The sequence below is a fragment of the Zonotrichia albicollis genome, chromosome 2 (assembly GCF_047830755.1).
Source record: "Zonotrichia albicollis isolate bZonAlb1 chromosome 2, bZonAlb1.hap1, whole genome shotgun sequence".
In the NCBI taxonomy this organism is placed as follows: Eukaryota; Metazoa; Chordata; class Aves; order Passeriformes; family Passerellidae; genus Zonotrichia; species Zonotrichia albicollis.
Genome location: NC_133820.1, coordinates 79,373,568 through 79,396,770, shown reverse-complemented (window position 1 = coordinate 79,396,770; position 23,203 = coordinate 79,373,568). Strand labels below are relative to the sequence as shown.

Here is a 23,203-nt window from a genome sequence, read left to right as displayed (position 1 = left end):
GGAGGTGTTGTGAGCTTCTGAAATAGGTGGTTGGCTCCAGCACTGTGGCAGAGCACCTGCACAAGGCATTAACACTTGCGGGGTATAGTCAAGAAAGAGTTAAAGGCTTTGAAGTTCAGTGGGCAGAGCAGTTAGCTTCCTAGAGATGTCTCCACTTACATCCTGGGTGGGTACTTGGCTATGAGTTGGTTCTGCTCTCTTTGGAGCTTGGGCTTCTGAACTGTAATAGTTCATTAAAGTAGTTTGGAAAAAAAAAAACAAGAGCAGCTCACATTCCCAACTTTCCATTGTGGAAATGAAGAGATCAAGTTCTGAGCTTACCTGTTGCTGCCTGCTGTAACACCCAGAGTGTGCTGTCCTCTTCCCATTGGCCATCTCTCTGTGTGAAAATGTGACAGCCAGCAGTAGTGCAGCCACCCACCCATGATATAAAAGCCTGGTGTTAGAGCACTAACTCAGGAAGCCGGATATCTGCATTTGTGTGCAAAAGATACCTAGGAATGGTCCTTTTCCTCTTTATTCTGCACTTGCATTTTGGATTGGGAAGTAACTGTTACAGATCCTTTTTATACTGATTACATGGTCTGAGATGTGTTTTAGCCATTTTCATAGCACAGATAAGCTTGAGGTTCCAGAGGCAAGGATTAGGTATTTCTCTCCATGGTTTTTGGATTGGAGAAGAGGCAGGGTGAGAGGCCACAGCCCTTTGGCTTTCACACCAAACAGAAAGGAGCCATAGTAAATTTAAGGTGTCAGTGAGGTTGTTTGGATGAGTGTCTTTTGCTTCAGTGCCTGGATACTGTAGGTTCTAAATAGAGTTTTAGCTATCTGCTAAATTTCCCACTGTCAAAAATTCAACATGCAAATACTTAACCTCAGCAACTGTATTTTGGTCTGCCAAGTTGCTTAGTTGTTAAAAAGGGAACTTTATGAAAAGGAATGTCTGAAATGTAGAATTATGACTTCCAGGTAATGTATTGATGTTTATATCACCTGTGCAAATAAATTATTTTCCAGTGAGACACAGAGATGATTATAATTTAATTGACATGGAACACAACCATTGGTCTTAATGGTTTCCAGTAACCATTTATTCCAGTGCATATTGTTTTCATTTGAGGGCTGATAAGGCAGGGGAGATTTTGTCACAGTGCTCTTTGATTAGGTACTGACACAGTTGTAGAATAAAATTTGTACCTATTTGAGACAGTGAGACAAGTACCTGATACATATTTCTGAGAAGGAAAAGACTCCACATGGAGCATGGAAAAAACCAAAACAGTGTTAGGCAGTGATAGAGCTAATAACTTACACTTCAAAAACTCTGTACATCATTTTGTCATCTGCATACCATATTTGTGTCATTATCAGAAATTTAGCATCTAACAAATGGCAAAAACAGTAAAGAAAGCCATTATTTACTGTAGACTTGAAGCAGGGAAGTGTGACAGGTTCAAAGCATTCAGTGCAAAATTTTGAGAGAAAATGGATTGTTAGTAGGTTTCCAAGGGCCAGAGGAAAATGCAATTTTATAAATTAAGCAAAGTTGTTCTGAACATTTCCTTTTCACTTTCAACAGTTCCTATGCCAACCTGGATATTTTAATTGAGCATTATAAAAGATTCAAAACATTTTCAGTGCAAATACATTCAACTGCTAGTGTGCTTGAGCTTTTTATTATTCATATTGTTACTCTAATATTTTTGCTAGTTTCTTGGGCATTAGCCTCAGACTACTTTCACAGTACATTTGAGATCTGAACCACAAACCGAAGGACCAAAGAAGCTTATTCATGTTCTTGGCTTTCTGCAGATTTTTCTTTTTTTTTCCTCCCTGACTTGGTGGAATTTTTTCCAAAAACCATCTGCATGGAGCTTCTTATTTGAGCACATGCAGTAGATCAGGATTTGTCAGTGAAAAGGAACATCTCATGTAATCCAAATCTCAACCAGCATAGGAGTTTGTACAGCTATGGCACTGTATATTGGTGTTGTTCATTATTCAAAATGGTATTTTAGAAGATTGTATATTTTCCCTGGAGTCCCAGTTCTAAGTAAAAATGTTAAAGCCTGAGTTTTTTGGTTTTGTGTGGGAATAATATTACTGATGCAGCAGAATTCTGGGAGCAGACCTGCACTGCAGCCACTTCATGCAATGTCTGCGTGCTGTAGATTCTCATTAGAGTTTACCTCTTTGTTGCTGATGATTTTTTAATAAGAAAATGATAGATCATGATCCGGAATTTCCACTGAGTGACATGTGTGTCCTTAAGCTTAGACTTTGCTGCCATGAAAATTAATCACAGAGCTCCTAATTACTTACCATTAGATGGGGCATCTACAGAGCAAATTCACTTTGAGGAGAGTTTTGAGTGAATGGGAAAATCCTAAAGTGTCTTCCACACTGAGGCTGTGTGCCTTACTTACTTTGCAGTAGGTGTTCCTCAAGCTTGTCTAAGTCCCCTTCGATTATTTGGGGTAACTTAAAATTCCTAATTGTCTGTGTTCAATTTCCAGAGAGAGCATGTGGGGCTGTGCCAGGTCAGCTGTTAACCCTTTTCGTTTTTTCAACTCCAGGTATGAAGCATTTTATTGTGTATTATATAATTTTCTGTTTTATTGATGAAGTCAAGTAGCAGTGCTTTTCAGGTTTCTTTCCCTCTTTATGTCATGACTGGGGGGGTATGTGGGGCTAGGTGAGATCTGAAGTTGAGTTTTGCAATTGCTTTTTTTTATCTTGGGGCTCAAGAGGGTGGTGGGAAAGCTGCAATTTAAAAAAATTTTTTTTAATAAATCATAGTGTTTAAAATATAAGAATAGAAAATACCTTTTCTGATGTTTAATAATATAGTTTAAAGTGTTCAAAGTAGTCTGCTGAATTTGAGTAATGAAGTTAATGTGCATCAATGTAGCTCATGTTGTAGTGAATCATTGCCAATTACCGTGAAGCAAAGCTGCAAAATGTAGGTAGAGCTCTTCGCAAACATCTTCTTGATTTTATTTCAAGGAGGGCACAATTTTGAAACCTTCCTCTGTAATGTTCCTTGTAGATGGATGGCACAGGGTTTACATGCCAGTCCAGTAGCAGGGGTGACTGGGAGGCTTCAGCAAGTGCTGTGGTACCTTAAGGGCCCTCGGGCTCACCCCACTTGCCCAGGTAGAAATGATGTCAAAGGACAGAAGGATGTACCAAAGCTGGTAGGGTTCCTGTTTTTGTGGGACTCATGGCTGTTGCTTTAGTGCGTTTTAAAGCAGTATGCAGTGAAATGTCCACTCTTAGTGTGCTTGCTTGCCTGCCTGTCCTCCTCCCTGCTTTTGTTTGTTTTGTGTGCCCCTCTGAAGGTTCCTTTGGAGCTGTGTTTATTATGGGGCAAGTGTAAACCCATCAGCTCGCTGCTCTATCTGCTCTTAGTGACCTGTGTTCCTTCGGTCTGTGGAGTACAGAAGAAAAAACAACTTCACAAATTCAATATAAGCAAGTATGTTCCAGAATAAATCAAATTCTTCACATTTATAAGTACAGCTAAGCTTCATAATAAAATTAGGAAGAAAGCATGTTTAAGAGCAATTACACTTTCAAATTGCTAATGAGTAGTCAAATACAGAAGTCATTCCTCAAGACTACTCCTATCTCCAATTTGCAGTTAATTACACTACAACTGGTATATTTATATTAAAAATTTGCAGGATCTTATTACTCGAACATTTTCAAAGTGGCAGCAGGAGCAATTTCTCTGTTAGAGCTAATACAAATCTTTCAAGGTTTCCTTTGCTATGAAATTGAAACTATACATTTATTTTTAAAAATCCCTAGAATGTTCTTTGATTTGGTTGTATTATCAGTGCAATGTCAGGAATTGCTCTGATGAGCCTCCTAGTCTCTCAAAATGTTGTGCTTCTAAAACATACGCATATTTCAGATACAGTTTTTATTGCAGGCTTCTTTAGTTGGCATTAAATTAACCATATAACATTTTGCATGTTGGCTTCTATTCTGCAAGAAGCATTTTCAAGAAGGACACTTATGTTGTTAATTTTTTGCTCTTTGTTGATGTTGTCAGTATTTTGCTTTAAAAATCCCTCATGAATTTATTCGGTATTTATATACTATAGTAATGAATATGAGATCCTACTAATGAGGCCCCCTGAAAAACATGCATGGTTAGATGTAGATGAAGATGGGTGTCATCTCATGCTGAAAGTTGGTGTGCTCTGACTGGAGCGAGATGTGACTGAAAGGTAACATTTGGCAAGACAAATAGGTTCTAATGAAAGCAGAAATTTGGAAAAGAGCTGGGGGGTAGTTAGGTGTTTTTAAAATAAAGAACCAAATTGATCAAGATGACACATCTGTCAAACCTCATTTGGGCCATGTGGACTTAGCTGTAGATTGAAAGGTGGAAGTAAGATCAATTAGATTAACATCGAAGTCAGTGCATTATTTAAAAATATGAATTCTTATGGTGCACTTGAAACTGCTGACAGTGCTAGGAGTCTTCCCCACAGCTGGTCCCTCCCATTGGGGTATGGCATTGCTGAAGTTTGGGAACAGTAAATGCTTGTCAGAAGTGAATTCTGCTGCAGTTAAATGCAGCTATATAAGTGGATATATTTCATTTGAATTAAATTTCATGCCTACCCAGGTTTGGGTATTTTTCAACTTGGTATTACTAAACTTATCTTTTTTCACTAAAGTGCAAGAAAGTTATCCTTTCATAAAATTACACCGAGAAGTATGGTATTCCAGTTAGGAAAGTACAGAATTTGATACTTCAATTTCTTGGTGATGACGGAGGAACAGAGTGGATCACAAAGTCTTGAAGAAACGTTTTTGTACGATTTTTTTCCTAGTTTTTCTTATTGGGTTCATCAAATCTACTAAGAGTTGCAAGTTTTACTCCAAACCAATTCCACGCAAATCTGCATCTGCTGACCTCTGTGGATGGCCAGAGACTGTGACAGTTGCCTCGGTTCATGCACATCTAACTGTTCATTTCCTCTAAAACGTGGAGCGTTTTGTCCAGACTGCCTCCTCTGATCCACTGGGAACAAAGTGATAATGTGTGCGAGTTTCCACATGTTGGGGGCACAATGTGCCTCTTCATCTTTGCTGTCTTGCTAAGGGTACTGCTTTAGCTCTTGTATAATCTTCCCTGATCCTCTTTTTAACACCTCGTCCACAGGCTCAGCCAGATGGGAGATGTTTGGCAGCTGGAGGACCCAGATGCCAAATTCTGGAATACAGCTTCCCTGCATTGGCACATGGGCTCATGGCTGGCTTCTTGGCTTGCACCTCTGCTAACTTCTTGGCTACTGTCTAGCTGGCAGCTGTGGCACTGCCTCTGGGGCTGTGTTCAGGTCAAGCTGCTTTGGAGTTGGATGGCTTTCCTGATCTGAATTGCGCTGCTGGACACCATTTTCACCTCAGTTCACTGTGACTCTCCACTGTTCAAAGATGAACGTTTGCAGTGTTCTATTGTATTGCTGACATTTGTAAGACTAATTCGAAGCAGTCCTTCTCATTTGTCATGAGTTCAAAGAGAGAAGAGGCATTGCAGTGCAGAGTACACTGCTTTACTTGTTAGCATTCTCATTAGTTAGTAAGATTGTTTAGGCCCATGTCTCTACTTGCAATTCATCTCCAGGGCCAAATTGTTAACTGAAGAGCACAGGCTTTAAAGGATGTATTTCTTGTGTCTAAACTTTGATTGCTTTCAGCTGAAAGTGAATCTAGCATCTGTCAAACAGAAAAAAACCCCACACATTTGCAGAGGTAGTCTGGATCATTTTTAAAGAACAGGATAAATAATAATGATGATGATGATAATAGATAGGAAGTTACTGGTAATAATTAAGTGCACTGCCAGCAGAAAATGCTTGATCTTCTCTTTGTCAGATTTGGAATGTCCTCATTTCACATTTACTTTTACTTCAGGTTTTTTATTGGGCTTTTTTTCTTAGTTTGTTGTTTTGTTTTTTGAGTTGTTTTTTTTTTTCCCGTAAATGAGGTAATGAAAAATTAATGCATCTAGGATAGGCAAAGCATTTGAAGCAATTCCCTATTCTACATATTTTTCTTCATGCAGCTCAGTGCATAAACATTACTTTCAATGGGAAAAGCTGCAAAATCAAGAGGTCACTTACACTCTGTATACTTACAGTAAAATTCAGATTAGTCATACCTATTATGAAATTTTCTTTCCCTCTCTCAACCAGAGTGGGACTATGTTGTGCTACACTAGAGGCACTGATATCTCTGTTACACTCTCAGAAAACTTTTTTAATGCTTGAGTGAGTAGTGCTTGTGCTTCACTGTGAAATGAGACTTCTACCTGTATATCAAGGTTAAGCTTTGCAGGTTGAGCTGACCTCTGAGGAAAAGCACTTGAATTCCTCATTATAGTCACTAGAGGGAATTCAATGTCCCAGGAACAACCGAAAAGGAGCCCTTACCCATCTAGTTTAGGTGCATACTTTAGTGGGCTAGAGAATGTAAGTGCTTCTCTGGAAACACAGCCCAGTTACATCAGATCAATCATTATGGATTGTATAGAGAACCACTAGGAAGTAAAAGCATTGTTTTCCCTCAGAGGTAGTCTCTGTAGCCCTTTCTGGATTATAATGGAGCAGAGATGAGTCTTTTGTCAGGCAAACTGGCAGCAGCAAAAGCAATTCTGCCGCTTTTGCAGATGAGCTTCATTAATTAGCTCATCAACAGACTGGGAGACCTGAGGTGTAGGTTCTGAGCACAAGTTGATCTCATTGGGATCCTTGGTGTAGGCCTAATCAGATAAGATATGAGGGGAGCAGTGGAGTGTCGTCTCTCTTCTTGCTGAATATGGGCAGCTGTATAAATAGGAACACAGAAGTTATGGGATGGGGAAGGAGAGTGGGTAAGAAGAATCTGTATCCTTGCCTGAGCATGGACAGGACTGGGACTGTAGGCTCCCTTCCCTGAAGCAACAATGGGCCAGAAACAGCTGTGGATACTGAAACAGACCTTTCATTGTTCTTCTCTAGATGCTTAGTGTCCAGATTTCCAGTATGGAGCCAGGATCCCCCTTTTCTGCCCAACCTTTTAGCCTTGTGGATCTTGCATTCTTGATTAGAGAGTACCCTCGCTTCCATGGACACTTAGGCAGAAGGTCCTGCCTCTGTATAGCCAGATTATTCCTGGGGTGGTGCTCCTTCTCTGGGTGAGTTACCTGACTGCAGGGCTGCAGTACAGCACCTTGCCAGTGCCACCACCATCAGCACTCTGCCTTCTGGGGCTTCTTCACACGGCACAGGAAAGTTCGGGACACGGCTTTGCCTGTAGGTGGAAAATGGGCAGCTGCCAGAATGAGTCTGTGTGGACATGTGCCTGGTGGTTGGTACCCAGGGAAGCTCCATCCTAATATTGAGGGACCGCATGGGTTTGGGGGAGGCTGTGTAGGACTCTTCATGGGACAGTGGGTGGGCATGGGATCATGAACCTAGGCAGGCTTTTGTGTGTCTGCCTCCCAAATCAGGGTTTCAGCATGCCCATTCTCACACTTCACATCTTTCCAAACTGGATTTTCTTTGAAATTAGCAAGCTTTCAGTGCTTTTTAATGTAGTAGAATTAAAGATATTACTCCATTACCTAGACTATTCCTTTTGCCGGTTTACCTGTTTCTGCCCTTTTTTCATCTCAGCCACAACTTTTGCCCCATCAAAGCAATTCTTGTCACTTTCCGTGTCCTACAGACTTTGGAAATCATAATCATCTATAAGGTTGAGCTTATTCTCTTTTTCCTTTTTTTAAGTGCCTGGGATTGTTAGCCTTTTGCATTCTAGTCAAGCAGAGAAACAATGTATGCTGTTAAAAAGGGAAAGCAAGCAACCACAAATATGTTTTCCCATTCTCTTGCATCTCCAGTACATTCTGTAACCCAGTTACTGTAATTGTTTTTAAACTTTTTTTAAACATGCATGCTGTCAAGAGATTGCAGTAAAACAAGTGTTTCTCATAAGGCCAGTGAGACTGTAAGAGATGAAAAAAGATGACAGAGCAAACAGAAAATCCCATGTTTTGTTTGTCAATTTTTTTTTTTTTTTTGCCTAATGGCAGATTCTTGGAGAAAGGATCTATTTGCTTCAGTGGATGACTGGCTTAGGGTTTGCTGATTCCCAAGGCAAAAAGAAGGCATAGTTTCCAATTTGCAAGCTATTCAGTGTGTGTGATGAACTGAAGTCATTTGTGGATTTGTATGTTGCGTTTTGACGTGATTAAATGTTTTAAGTCTATTGATTTCATGCTGGGGATTAATGATGCTGAATGAAAGAGCATCAAAGAATAAAACGTGTTTACATGCTCGATTAAAATACCTTAAAAAAGCGCCAGAGTACCTATTGTTGGATCGGAATGCGATAAGAGAAGCAGAGGACCAATCACACAGCCTGCATCAACAGGAAAATGCATTAACTTCCTTAGGCATAGAAAGGAGAAAAGCAAAAATTTGATAAGGATTGACTGTACCTTTCTGAATGCTTACTGGTCGTGTTTGACTTGGTTTTTTTGGAAGAGGAGATTAAAGAGGTTTCATTATCAGTTACCACAGATCTGTTTTACTGAATCAATCAAAGCATGATGCTTAGCTGCTCGGGATTAATGAGATGAGCTTTTAACTGGAGAACTTGTTGGGAACAGCAATGTTAATAAAGGACAAGACCTAATGATACTCAGTGCAGCTGTGGACATGAGATACAGTAAAGATGGTGTTTGCTGCTTTGAATTTGTGTAGTACTTTTAGATCTGTTTGCCTTAGAATATTAGCTCAAAAACATATCATTATCTTAAAATGTTCATAGTGCTAATTGGCTTGTATCTGCTCTCTGCAAGTGTTCCTAATGGCTCTCTAGATTCATGGGTTGTATCTGGAATTGCAGTTAGGTGTCACATTCTGTTTATCAAGATAATAGTAGATAGAGATGAAAAAGACCTGTTTGCTTGTTAAATCCACCCTGTTGCAAGCACAATATAGGCTTTTCCAATAGTATTAAACTGTTAGCAGCCCTTATGTCAGCCAGAATGCCAGGCAGAGAATTTATTTGTGGTGTATCTGGGGAGAAGGTGCCTTAATGATCAGGTTAGCATGTGACATGCTTGATGCACGTGAAATACTCCCTACTGAGCTAGGGAGAAGTTTAAATGTGCAATTTAATGCAGCTGAGTAAATGTCTGACAAGACCAACTCAAGCACCCATTTGCTCCTTCTCTCCTGATGCTCTGATCTGGATTAGCATATGTAAGATAAATTCAGCATCAGTCCATACACCCTACAATTCATTTGTCTCACAACAGGGTTGAATTATTATCCGGGGTTTGAGGCAGGGGAGGGGGGGTTGACAACATGCAGTTATTTTTTTTTTCTCCCATTCCTATTGCTTAGTACAAGACCTGAAGCCCTTGGTTACAGAACAAAGTGTCTGAGCAGTAACCAAGCTTGTGCAAACCCAAGAGAAGAGTAATGACTGTTCCTCGCAAGCTTCCTGCCTCAGTGCAGGTGCAGGAATCAGGAGGGCCTGAATAATTCATAAGGTGCAAATTAGCCCCAGCTTGCTCCCACTGCTCGAATTTTGCTTCTGCTTACCTACCTAGTTGCTGGAAGGAAAAGAATAAAGAATGCTTGGGAAACCAGGGAGAGAAAGGCAAAGAGTGTTACAGTTTAAAGGCCAGAGTCACAGAGACTGCCGAATGCTGGGTGTGTTTGAAGGCCCGGTGCTTGTCGCGGAATTGGACTCTACATTGATTATTCATAGAGTGTTTTCTCAGGAAGAAGGGAGCTCTAGGGACCCATTCCATTGCTTTTGGAGAGGAAATAAACTTCCTTTTAAGAATTAGGTTTTTCCTGCTTTTATTGTTATGGTTTCTAAAAATTATTGGGTTGAAAGAAATGTTAAAAGTTCAATTTTAAAGCCTGTTAAGGTATTGGAGAGAGTAAATATATATGGTGTCACTCAACTCAAGGGTTCAGAGAAATTTGATGAGAGATCTAGGATGTTAGGATGGTTACTGCTTTGAGTAAATATGGATTTCAAAGGCTCATATGAAACCAGTTAGATATGGAAATGCAGTGTGCAATTAGCTTGTATTTTTATCATTTTAAAGGCAGCGTTGCTCTGTTTTAAATAATTAGTGATGGTTACCTTTTCTGTTGGATCACTTATCTGCTTTTTCTGCCCAGAAGACCAAGATGAGAGGCGAGTAATGTTTAATCTTTCTGCTGCACAACATTGCATCTCACCCAAACATCAAGTAAAAGGTTTTGCTGAGCACTGTTGTGGAAGAAGGGAATTCCTTACACAGCTTTTGGAATGGCTTGTGTGTCACTGTGCAGTACAGAGAGGAGCTGGCCTGAAGAAGGCAGGTTGTTTGTGCTGTGTACCTGAATATCCCTTTGACATCTCTCATTGGGGAGATGGAAACATCTGACAGCTCCAGCAGGAGCAGGAACAAGGTAGCTAGTTTTCCCTGTTGGCAGGTGTTCAGATGGAGAAAAACTCTCCTAATGTTTTTGCTGTGCTGAATATGAAAAGAGAACTACAGCAGGAAAAAAAGCTTCCTTTTAGTGGTTTTGGAGGTTTTCTGGTTTTTTATTTGTTTTGGGGTTTTTGTCCAACATTTAATCCTTCTTTAATTACCCCTCTACCCCACCCCCTCCTGTCTCTCACATGCAGCAGCTAGATCACGTTGCCATCATCTGTTTTTGTATTTCCCTCATTTGGGTTGCTGGAATAGGAGCTGGCTTTCATTTCTAGCTGATTCTGTCATTTCCGCTAGGCCCCAGCTTGGGAAGGTGCCAAGACCAACAGGTGATCCTTGTAGCTGCAGAGCAGCAGGAAGAAGGCTGTGCATGGAGGAGACAGTGCACCAGAGGGGCTGCCTGGCTCTGCTCCATCTTGCTGTGTAATTAATGCCCCCCTCCCCAGCCCCTCATACTGAGCAGAAAATCTGTGCAGAACAGATCAGCTGTAGGGAAAATGGTAATAAAGAGTCCTAGAAGAATACAGGCTGTGAAAGTGCAGAGATGTGCTCCCTCTTGGGGAGAAACTGTGGCTGGTCCTTTGTAAGGAACAGGGACAAAATTGTATTAGCTTCTGTAAAGTAATATGCACTCCATCGACCAGTGCAAGAAAGTAAGCATTTCAGTAAATTTCAATGTTAGCTCATGGGAATTCTTGTATGTACAGGAACTACTTTAGAATGAGGTGATCATTTAGTTAAGCTTTTCTCTGCAAGGAGTAGCTTGCAAAGTCACATGGAAATTACTTGGGCGCAGAGAGTTAACTCTGGTTGGGAAGGACCTACCTCAAGCTGTAGGGCTGGGGACACCAGCATTCTCTGGACAGCACTGATGGGACGCATGACTGTGCAGGGTTTCACAAGGATGATTTTTGGAACATGTGAGAAAATTCCAGGAACCCTCAGGATTGCCTCAAAGAGCTATTCTTTTCAGAAGAAACTCTTAAAGAACTTTTTTTTCCTATGAAAACAAAGTTATATTTAGTAGATGACAGTGGCTTAGCAAAACCAGTTTTAAATCATACCTCTAAGGCTTAGGTTAACCCCTTGGCATATACCATGATGTGAGATAATGTATCCCTGAAAACTGTAACTGCATGTTTGTATTTGTGAGGCAGGCTGATGTTTTGAGATAGACACATGTTAGCTTTAATCCTTTGAAAAATAGATGGTATCTCAAATTCTTTCTGCTCAGTATATATGGAAGCCAGATTGTTTCTTTCACCTGTGGACTCACTGCTAGTAGTTTGAAAGCTGAAGGTCTCACGTAGACAAGGTTTCAGTTTTCTGTGTGCACTTCTGTAGGGAGCTGGGCTCTCTCAGTGCACCACGCACATTCCCAGAGCAAGGGGAAGCTGTGGGGAGCAGGGAACTGGGAAGCCTGGATCAGTTCCACCGGTGAAACCAAAGTGCTGCAGCAGATCTGCACAGCAAATGCATCACCTTGACTGGCTGTTCCTGCTGTACACAAACCAGAAACACAAACAGCAGTGAGATCAAACTGTTATGAAACATCAACATATTTAGTAATGCTTCTAGCAGCTATCTGTCTGCAATCCTTTTGACTAAGCCAGCAGTGGTTTTTCTTTGTGTTGTTCTGCAGTTTGTCAGCCAGCTGATGGGGGAGGAAGTGGGGGATACATTGCATCTCAGGGATGTGTGTGTGTGCAAACCTAAGGGTGCTGCAGACCCGAACTGGCAGCAGATTCTTCATGAATACTCACTTCCCTTGGACATGCCTCCTCATGCTAAAGGGTGCACCATTGCATCCTTATATCATCTCAGTATTTTCCCCTTTGTGTCCTTTCCTTTGTCCATTGTGCTTTGCTGCTTTTGCCCCATACCAAAACCTCTGGTATAAGAGGCTGTTAGCTGGGAGTCAGGTGTTTCTGTCAGCATTTTGTGAATTTTTCTCTTCTCTCCTCTGTGTCATAATACCTGCATTTGCAGTGGGTCCTGGGCAAACCTGAATAGTCCCTGTGGCAGCCTCTATTGCTACTTGCTTCCCCTTGGGTTACAGGACTAGGGGGAATGATTTATTTCTAAGATATTCACCTGTGCCTCTAGTGACCTCTGAGAAGCTCCATATGCATGGCAGAATGTCATGGAACCAGAAGCTTTTATCTGTAGGGTGCTGAGGCATCCTGGTGACTGCTCCATCAGGAAGCAGCACTACCAGTTGGAGAGGCTGGAGAGTGAGCAGGGATACTTCCCACCTGCATTTGGCTACAGTACAGCCTGGTCTGGGCAAAAGCCCTCCAAAGAGTACTGCAGGCAGGAGAAAAGCATCTTTGGGCAGCCTCTGAAAAGTCAAGTTTTCCAGTGCCTTTGGCAGGCAGCCTGAAGGTCCTTATGCCAGCCCCGTGGAGCGCTGCCCCTTGTGGTTCTCCCTCCCGCTGCAGTACATACCTTACTATTATTAATATTCTGGAGGCGCCAGCAGCATGCTTTGTTCTGGATGGAATGTGGTTGCCCAGAGTGCAGGGAACTGTGTGGCCATTGTTTTAGTATGGGTAGATGGATCTGATAATGAGCACTGTGGTTTTTCCTGGTCAGTTTTTTTCATTCACCTTCCTCTATTCTGCCTTCTGCCTGGGCTGTCCCCAGTGCACTCAGCATGTGAAGGATGCTGATCCCTATGGCAGGAGAGAGGGAAGAGCTCTTGGGACACCAAGGTGCATAGTGGGGGCAGGCTCACACAGCACCACAGCATTTTGGTGGGAACAGACTGCACATTCAGCTGCACTTAGTGGTGTGCAGGGTCCCTAAGTGTGCAGAGCCCCTCAGTGTGGGTTGTTGATGCACTGTACAGTGCGGAGGACAAAGAGCTGCTCCTGTGAATCTTTGTGCCTACTACAGCTTGGCCCAAAGTCACAGGCTCTATTGTGCCATCACTGTAAAACCATCGAAAGTTTCAAAATCAGTGGCTGCTGCTGAATCCTTAATAGGCATATTTACTTTGGAACTGCAAAACTTTTAATGTATCTGCTTTCAGTTTGTAACACCTTCAAAGGCAAAAAGATTAGCATGCAAGCAAACAACACTTCCAGAAAAAAAACAGTGGATTTGGAAAGCACGCTAGCAAAATGTCCTGTCACAGGGATTCCTGTGAACTCAGTGTGGAATAAGAAGAGGCAGCGTTCACTGAACCTCATGTCCCCCAGATTAGTAGCTGTTTAATGTTATTCCTGTAACCTGTATACTTCCTCCTGTTATACCACCTCCTCCTGTTTTTCCGCCCTGTGCGGTTCTACTGTTTCACTAAGTATTAGCCCTTTGCAGCACATAGTTTGTCTTTTTAACAACTTTGTGAAGTACCTAATGCTCTTTTGGGTGCCACATAAGTGATAATGATAATAATTTTCCAGGTATACTATACCAAGTTGTGTTGTTTGTTGCGCAGACACAAAGTAGGGGGGGACTGCTCAATGCTGATATCTCAGCTGTAAGGTAAGTCTCTAACACAGGAAGGGATATGCTCTGGTTTATTTATGAGTACACTCAGAAGCAATGTCTGCCTTCCAGTATATCCCTGCTTTTTAGGATAGCACATTTTACTTGGATGTAATATTGCCAGAGGTCAGTAATAATCAGGGTGAAATTGCTTACGATGCAAAGGTAGTGAAACATTCTCATTACACTCCAGTCCTCATTTTCATTGTTAATTCAATGTTGTTCAACTTTTCACTGCTTTCTCCCTTACAAATGTGGCAGTGAGACAGCCAGGCTGAGCCATCTGCTGCTGGTGCTTGGGAGGTGCAAAGAGACACCACAAAGAAAATTGATTGACTGCAGCTGACTGTATTAGGGAGAGACCTTATTTGAACCGGCAGTAACTGGAGGGAAGTGTGAACTGGCTTTAATTCTCGAGCAGACCTCTGAATATTAAGGATGTACACAGCAGTTGGAAGGATACATTCAGAGTCCAGTCATGTTCGAGATCACATCCCCTTGGCTTTCTCATTGTTGCTGTGGTTGTTCACAGCTGAGGGGAATTCTCTAGCTTTTGGATTTAATGTTAAATATGTAATTGGGTGGAAAATTAATGTAAACTTAAAATAATTTGGTTTCTCAGTCATTATACTCCTTAGTGGTAAATTATTAAGCTTTGTGTCTCTGGTATCTCCCAAAAGCCCTGCCATTACCGATCGTCTGACTGTCTTTATTAGCTTATATTTTTTCTCTAAAAGCAAGGCCTCATGTACAGTGTAATTATCCAGCAGTGCTGATTAATGGCATAATTCCCTTTTTCTGTAAAACTGCTGTTTAAATTATTTTCATTTCATAAAAATTACTTGTCAGGCAATTTTGTGGAAGGTTTTTGATTTTTTTTTTTTTTTTTTAGGTTTTTATCCACCCTCTCTATCACTGTGTCATGGAAATATCATTAAACACTGTTGTGTCTGTGCCTGGTATGAGCACTAAACACTGCAATGATTTCAATGGAGAAAATTAAAGTAGTTTTCATGCTATTGTTACTTGTATCACCAGACCTGATGAACAAAAGTAGCTAAGATACTGTGTTCTGAGAATAGGAGTGTTTTTGGAGGTACTTGTCCCAATAGTGAGATCAAGGAAGGAGACTTGCTCTTTTGAGCCAGTGTTGAAATCTCTGCCACTTCTCAACCTTTCAGATTTCCTGTTGCCACTTAAAATATGTTTTCAGGAACCTCAGCAGCCTACTTGTCTTTTTTTTTTTTTTTTTTTTTTTTTTTTTTTTTTTTTTTTTGCTGCTGTCCCTTCCCCTTTGTCTTGGACGTGGCTCCTTACCCTTCTTCTGGCCTCTCTCAGTGAGACTGGGAAGCCTACTTGCCACTTCCCCATGCCCTTAGATATTCCTTCATACTCCCTACACGTATTTCCTGGGTTAGATGATACTGAGAAGATGCCCGGCATGTCCTTCTTGGCCTGTGAAATGTGCTTGAATAGGAAGTGGTACAACGCTCATCAGCTTGTCGTCTGGGTTGGACATGAACAAAACAATGGACAGTGTACAGTGAACAGCCCTGCCTTGCATAAAATGACAACCTGGTATTGCAAGTTGAACCTTCTCCTTTCTGATGAGCATGTTTCCTTTGATCTGCTGTTTTTAAAGCTGTCATTTTAAAGCTGCCATGTATTTTCTAAGCACCTAAGTAGTGTGAAGGTCCTCCTAGTCCTGTTGGCATAAGAGCTAGCAAACCTACTCCTCTGGCATGGGAGTCCTTCACTAAAGCTGGCATGCAAAAGGTGGTTTCAAAAGGGCAGGTTTCACTAGCGTGTGTGTAGGAACAACTGACCAAAGTCTAAAATCCTTCCCACTGATGTCCAAGTGAACCCAGTAACCTGGCTGGTGTTTACTAAAAGAGCAGAGAAACAAGGTTATGATAGAGTGATTATTCCTCTGGAACACCTGAGTCCCCTTTCTCTATCCATCTTCTTTCTTACAGCATTAAAAAAAAAAAAAAGTACTTTCTCCCTCTCAGCTCCTGAGGTTATTACTTGACCTTAACGTTTAATATCCATATATGGCCCTGCCCTTTGTGAACTTGTCTAATCCTCATTTGAGCTCATCTATATTCTTAGCCCCTGCTGTATACAGTGGCAGTGAGCTCTAAGTGTGTGCTATGTGAAAGAAATAAAGTTCTTCCCTCTGTTCAATTTAAGTCCCCAGTTCTTTGAAAAAATAGTGAATAATCACTTCCTGTCATTACATTCTTGGCTGTGCAGAGCTCTACTATCTCCCCTCAGTTATCTCACAAATTTGGCATTCACAGGATAGCATGGTTGTGGGCCAGCTGTCAAAGAGGTGACTGAAATAATTTTCCGGGGAAGCCTTTTCCACTCTGCACTCTCTTCTTGAGACCAAATTAATCCTAGATCTGCCATCGTCTGAATCTATTACTAAGTCTAGGATAAATTAAAGAAACATGCTTACCATGGACTGCTCTCACTCATAACATTGGGAACATCACTTCTTCTGGCACAACTAGTTACAAAACATAAAACTCCTGAAATACCAGTCATTTAGCTGCTCTCACCATTTGCTTCTGAAGAGATGGTGGTTTGTTCAGTTATCATTTTTAGGTATAGCAAAATTATGCTCATTGCTTGTTCAGCTGCCTGACCTGTTGGCATACCCCTGTAGAGCTCCTCATTTCTGCAGTGCCAGGAAGAACTAGGATTACTATGCCTATTTGTGTAATTATTTCCAAATATCTCTTTAGCTTGTATTTCTGGAACTAATTTGTTGTCTTTTTGCATTATTTTATGTCTTTTGGTTTTTGTTTTTTAATCTCATGCACCTGTGCTTTTATACATACTTTCACTGATGCTATTTGCTGCTGTGAACTACAGCAGTGAGCAGATGGAGTTGGATGAATCTTTTACAATTAAAAAAAAGTTTATTTAGTGGGTTTAAAAAATGAAAATGTGTATTTTGCACTACATATTTCCCTGAGTTATAGACTTGCACCACTTGTGTTAAAAATGATCCTGATGTACTTTTTCCCTGGCTCTTCCAGTCTCATTGACCTTAACAACCAGTATTCTTGTTGACACATGGCTTGGCAAATAAAGGCTGAAATAGTAAATGGACTGTCCTCTCTGATGTGTTTCATAATTGTTTTCCATCAGGCATTTGCAATACTGATTTGAAATGTTTAGTTATACTCAAAGTCATTAGAAACTTACTACATATGTCTGACTTCGAAGTAAGAGAAGTAACTTCTTCAATTAGCTTCTAACCCTTCCCCCAGTTCCACAATAACATTGTGACTGATAATATTTTCTAGTTATTAATTTTTTTTTTGGGATCATTGTCTTTAAATCTCCCTAGGCCTTCAATTTAGGGTGGCTGTTGAGGGTAGATGTTCGCAGGACATTAGGGAACATTGTTCATAGCAGCATAAACCTGCTGTGTTTCAGTACACCTCCATATTGCAGAAGGGATTTGCATCAGGATGTGTACTAAACAGTAGCTCTACTTTAGCAGTCTTTTCCTTATAACTGGAGGAGGAAAAAAATAAGGCGGAAATCTGTTGCTTTGCAGTAAGGCTCTGCTTAATTGTAACAGAGGTAGGGCTGTAAACCATGCTAAGTCATAAAGGTCACAGCTTCTGTGAGAAGTTTCTCTATTAATAGTCTATAAGTATTTTGTTTCTGCCAAGCTAGTGCTTAGAACCAAATTAGTCCCTCATTACAAGTCTGATACATTAAAGTCAAGAGTGTATCAGCATGCCCTGTGTTGCCTCCAGACGCCTTCCACTGTGCCTCACTCAGACTGCATTTTCATAAATGCACACATATGTAAATATAAGTAGGCAAATGACTTAGCAATTTGTTGAGCAAACAGCTTCTAAACCAAACAAGTCTCCTTTTTTTTTTCCATTCAGTTTTCTCTGTTCTTAACAATATTTTGCAAATCTCCACCTTTTTTTATCAGCTGTGTGAAAATAGTTGCCATGATTTCTCAGTGTCACCTGTTGCTTTCAGCATAGCAGCTGAAGATACTGCCATGAATAGATAAATAAATATTAGGTGCTTCTCTTGGTATGACTGCTTTGATGAGAAGAGCTCATTCTGCATTTACTGGAGAGAGGTGGACTTTTCCATCCCATTTGAAAACATTTATGTCTAAGAGAAATGTGGTGAATTATCCCAAGGATTGTCAGTTTCTCCCTGGGTCATTTTTCCTTTGACCATCAAAGGAGTCTAAGCAAACTACTAAACTAAATTGGAACAGAAAAAAAGAGTGAGTTTTGAAGAGAACATAACAAATGGAGATGTAAAGATATCATCCTGGAGAAAAAAACCTCCCTCTTTGAAAATTATTATGTGAGTTCTGATCCTACACTGAGCGCCCAGTGAAGGCTAGAAAAATGGAGTTTGAAGGATGAGTTATCTTGAATCAAACACACCTTTACATTCAGTAACTATATGGGACTTTGACTAAGAATTTCTTATCTGCCAAATGCCACCCTGGTTATCATAGATTTCTCATTTTTAAGGATGCCCCATTCACCCATATTTTCCATTCCATTCTATATTTCTATTGTAAAAAAGAATACAAAGAAAGAAAGAAGATAAAAGAAAAAATTGGGCAGTAATTATTCTGTATGTCATTCCTTTCTTTGAAAAATGGTCGTAACATTGTCCATCAGCCTCACTTGGGTATTGAGAAAATAAATTCATAAATCTGAACTCTGTTCAACAGATTTTATGTTGATTCTCATAGTGAAACCAATGAATTATAGATAAACCTGATAATAATTGAGAATAAAGGGAAGATGCAGGTTTACTGCTTTGTTTGCTCTCATTTTGCTCTTTCTGGTAGCACAAAAATGAATTGTTTATTACTGTACTCCTAAGGGTGAGACCACTGGTGATTTCTGCTGCTCTCATAAATTGTGTTGGGCCCTTGAGATGCAGTTTTGAAAGTGGACATGGTTCAGTTGCCATTTCTGAATTGTAATTGTGTTAGACCCAAAAGCAAAGATTTTCATCCTGGTGATGCAAGTACAGGCATGCAAGCAAGCCTTGCACCTTCAGAGAATACCTTTCATTTTTGTGAGGTCCCACAATGACACCAGTTTGACCATTTGGATCCAATTGCAGGATTTGAGGTTTAAATCCACCAGTTTCAGGGTTTTTTGCTCACACACAACACAGAACTATTTCTGACTGTGTTGGGTAGTTGGGGCTTGTTCCTTAAAAAGCATTGGGATAGCGTGAGCGTGGTCCTCTAGAAGATGCTCTGTGTCTGAGATGCTTCAGCTGTGATGTGACAAGGAAGTCAAATTTTGGAATGTATATGAGTGGAAGTCTTCATTTGTTGATTTAACATTTGAGCCCTTTAGCAGTGACATAACTTAGTGATGTTAGTTCCTTTTCCAAAGCAGCAGGGATAGCCTGGTTGCACAGATGATTGGGCAGCTCTAACAGGCAGAGTCCAGTCCCTGTCCCTAGTCGTGGGTATTTGCCACTTGTCTTGTGTGGGTACCCAAGTTCAGCTGAGTGCTGGTGAATCATGCCAGGGAGGGCACTAACCTGCTTCTCCATACCATTGGAGGTGTCTGTGGCTTGGGGTGGAGAGGGTTAGCGTCAGAGGTTTGAAAATAGCCCAGGCATAGCATGTTGATGCTCTAGAGCAGCACAATAAGTGCCTTCCATCTGTAACTATTCCTGAGTGCTTTCAGATGTCTGCATCCCCCAACCATGGCCATACATGTATGGTGGAATCTGCTGTGATGTGTTCTTAAGTTTGTTAGTTTGCTCCCCCCATTTTCTGTATTACTTCCTGCTGCTACTCTGCCAGTTAGGTTGCTATGGAAATGAAACTGCTCCTCCCTTGGTTTCTCTTATAAAGTGAAAGTTGTTTCCTCCTTGGGGTCAGTCAATCACTCCTTTTCTCCTCCCAGGTTTCGAGAATTTTCTTTTCTCTGGGAGTTATGGTTGGCTGTAGCCCCGGAGCCCCTCCTATGATTTATAACAGTTGGTTACTTTAGTATATCAGTTATGTTTCGTACCTCCAAATATGTATTTCTATTGGATAGCTGAGTTTCTCTGCCTTCTTCTCCCCTTTTCTCTTAAAACTCTCTCCTGCCCCTTGTTCGGGGCCATTTGCTGGGTGTTTCCCCTCTTTGTTGGTTCTTCTGTAATAAACTGACAGTTTAACCCCAGCAAGTGGTCGCCTCCTAATTCGTCTCTCACCGCGCTGCTCCGAGCTATCACCCAGCTCAGCCCAAGGCCAAGACGCCGAGGGGGGTTATTTTCTGATGCGCAGGAGCCCTGGCCTTCACCCCTCACCAGATAGCCGGATTCCAGGGCCGTTCACACCCCCGCGCAGGAATCCTCAAAATTCTGATAACTGGGAACTTAATTCTGAAATTCTGTGAACTTAAAGTCTAGTAGCTTGGTTTTTACAACACATTTATGGGAAACTGCACAGGGGTCTGATCCAGCTGAACTGGGATTGTTTGCCGAAATAAAGTGTCTTGTGTGCTTAAGGGCTCACAGAATCAGCTCTAATTGCAGCAGTTTAGGAATGTTAGGGAATTATGCATACATGAACCTCTGGAAATCTCAGTTTAAGGTATTCACATGTTTCAGTTTCATTGGAGTTGTGATCATATCAATGGGCATGTGAATAACGAGCTGGAGGAGGTACAGTATCCAACCTAAAGCCATTGTGGGGAAGACACTAGCAACAGGATGGGGCAAGGACATACTGGCCAATACTGGTGGCTGAGTGCCAGAGCTATAGATAAATATTAGGAGAAAAGGAGAGGCGTTCAGACAAGGTGTTTTTCCTTGAGCAGTAGCTTTCTTTGTGTGTTAAGTTTTATGATACATAAAGTAGCCTTGGCTCATCTAATAGACTGCACCAGCATGGTGTCAGTATACTATGTCCAAAGAGAATGATTTGTACAATTGTTCAGTGCTTTAAAGCCATATTGTTTAGGTAGACTTTTTTCCCAGTTCAGATTCATTATGAGATGGCACCTTTTTGTTCCATTTCTTTGGTGTTTCTTTTCCTTTTTCTTTGTCGTTTGCCCCTTCCTTTCTGAGGGGCTGTTGTTAGCTAAAAAAAGCAGTATTTTCCAATATTTCTCCAGGTGACTGATAGGAAAAGTGGGCGGGGAAAAAAATCCTCCTTTCTTTTTTCCCATTTCAGACCTCAATTATCCTGTGTGCTTTGAAGAACCTTGTATCTTAACTGCAGGAATGGCCTAATTTCTTTTACTGAAAATGCCTTCCAGTCACCTTCCCCAAACTGTGCAGCTTGGTGCACTGAAGTCTTTAATTTGGGGAAGAGAAGGAAGTATAGGATCGTTTGGAGTGATAAGGAACAAAGACCAGGACACTAGGGAAGAAGAAAACCAAAATCTAAAGGAGGCTGCTGCCATCTAGAGTCAAGACCTGCTGTTGTTTGCCTCTTCAGGAGTGGCATTCAAGTAATATGTATGTGAAAACAATAGTAGAGGAAAACCCCTCAGAGCAATGGAACTGCTTTCTTTGCTTTTCATTTCAGTAGTAATAATAGGAAATTCTAAAAGTATTTTTTATTTTTAGTAAGTGCTTTTTTTGTTTACATGTAATGTAATGTATTAATTTCAATTAAAATGTTCTCATCACATGAAAAATGATATTTAACAGAGTGCTAAAAGGAGGACAATAAACCTACAATAGACATACAATCATTACATGATTAGAGGAGTTGACAAAAAATCTTGGCTAAGCTGGGTACTTTCAGTCCTAGATAACTAGGACTGAAAACATTCCTTTCAATATTGTATTCAGTATGATGTAGTCCTCATTCCTATGTATGATATTGCTAGGATATGCTGAAACATCTGTTGTACTTTTTCATCTTTTGAAATGTTTCATTTTATAATACAATATTAAATTCCAAACTTCACCTAATAGCCAAGTTGAGTTGTAGAGGTGTTTTGAGTCTCCTTTAAATTTTCATTTGAAGCCGAAACTGTGCAACATAACCATAGACCTGAAAGTATATAGCAGGTAACCAAGGTGCTTAGAAGATGAGCTTCTGTGGTGGCATGGCCTCTTTCTGGCCAACTAAATATTTGACCTGAATTTTAAACCCTTCTGTGGCTGCATTTCTGTGTACATAGTTGCATTGAAAGCAAATTAGATTTAGAAGAGTACATGTAAAGATGTTGTGAGAGTTGTGGTCTCTGTTAGGACTTGTTAACCCAACGAGTGTCTTTTTGCTTGTTCTTGCTTGATTTAAAAAGTCTGCTCAGTACTTTCCAATCTGATGGCATTCTTTGCAAGGGCTTCCTGGGAGTATGGATGGAAAGGCAGCCTGTGTGTAAAAGGGTGCATACACAGGGGCTGTCCCCAATGAAGTGTCACAGGGCTTTTCTCATCTCCTTTGTGCCCTCCCCCTCAGATTTTTCTTCAGCTCCAGCCTCTCAGTCCTTTGTGTAACACCATATTGAGAACTTAGCGTGCACAACAGGAGGCAGCTTAATGGGGGAGATGGAGCAGTGCAGGTGCACAAAAAAGATCCAGTGTGGAGCTGATTGGAGTAAGGCTGTGACTTTGGACTCAAAGATCAAAGTGAAGAACTGCTCGTTTCATTGTCTTACACTTTTCCCTCTCATAATTGCACTTAGAATTTATGACCTTAGTCTGCACAACTTGAAGATTTGCACCTTGAACTGAAACAATGACAGACACATTTTGTCCTGTGTTACATTTGTCACATTTGATGCCTTCAGTTGTCTTTGTCTCCTCTGCTGCTCCCTCTGCTCCTCGTCATCCAGTTTCACAGCCCCAAGGGAAGATCCATGATGGATCCTTCTGGGGAGAGAAACTCTTGCACAAGGCCAGTCTCTCCCACCAAGGCAGCACCCTACTGAAGTCTGAGCTTGCAGGAGCAAGCAAACACTGTTGGTGAGACCAGGTACCTGTGCTCTCCTGCTGTGGGGCAAGGAGAGGCTCATGTTTTCATGAGGACTGGGAAGCAAGCTGCCTCACAGCACAGCCATTGCATAAAGCAGTGCATCCCATCCAGTTCCTGAAGTGATGGATCCCATTGCATGTGTGTAGGAGTAGAAGTATGGCATTTCAAGCAGACTGTTCTGAATGTATGAGAATGGCCCATGGCTGATGTATGGCTTGCAGGGTGGTGGAAGTCACCACCAGGGC

General features: G+C 41.1%; 1 protein-coding gene across 7 annotated transcripts in view; it reads left to right on the top strand.

Annotated features, from left to right (window-relative positions):
• Positions 1-23,203, top strand: part of KLF12 (KLF transcription factor 12) — a 242,419-nt gene that overhangs the window by 175,924 nt on the left and 43,292 nt on the right. For 6 of the 7 annotated variants that reach the window (XM_074535527.1, XM_074535524.1, XM_074535528.1 and 3 more), the window contains one exon: positions 2,517-2,576. The exons of the other annotated variant lie outside the window; for it this stretch is intronic. In XM_074535527.1, the coding sequence (XP_074391628.1) occupies positions 2,517-2,576 (60 nt within the window). The remainder of the gene's footprint in view (positions 1-2,516; positions 2,577-23,203) is intronic. 7 annotated transcript variants of the gene reach the window in all.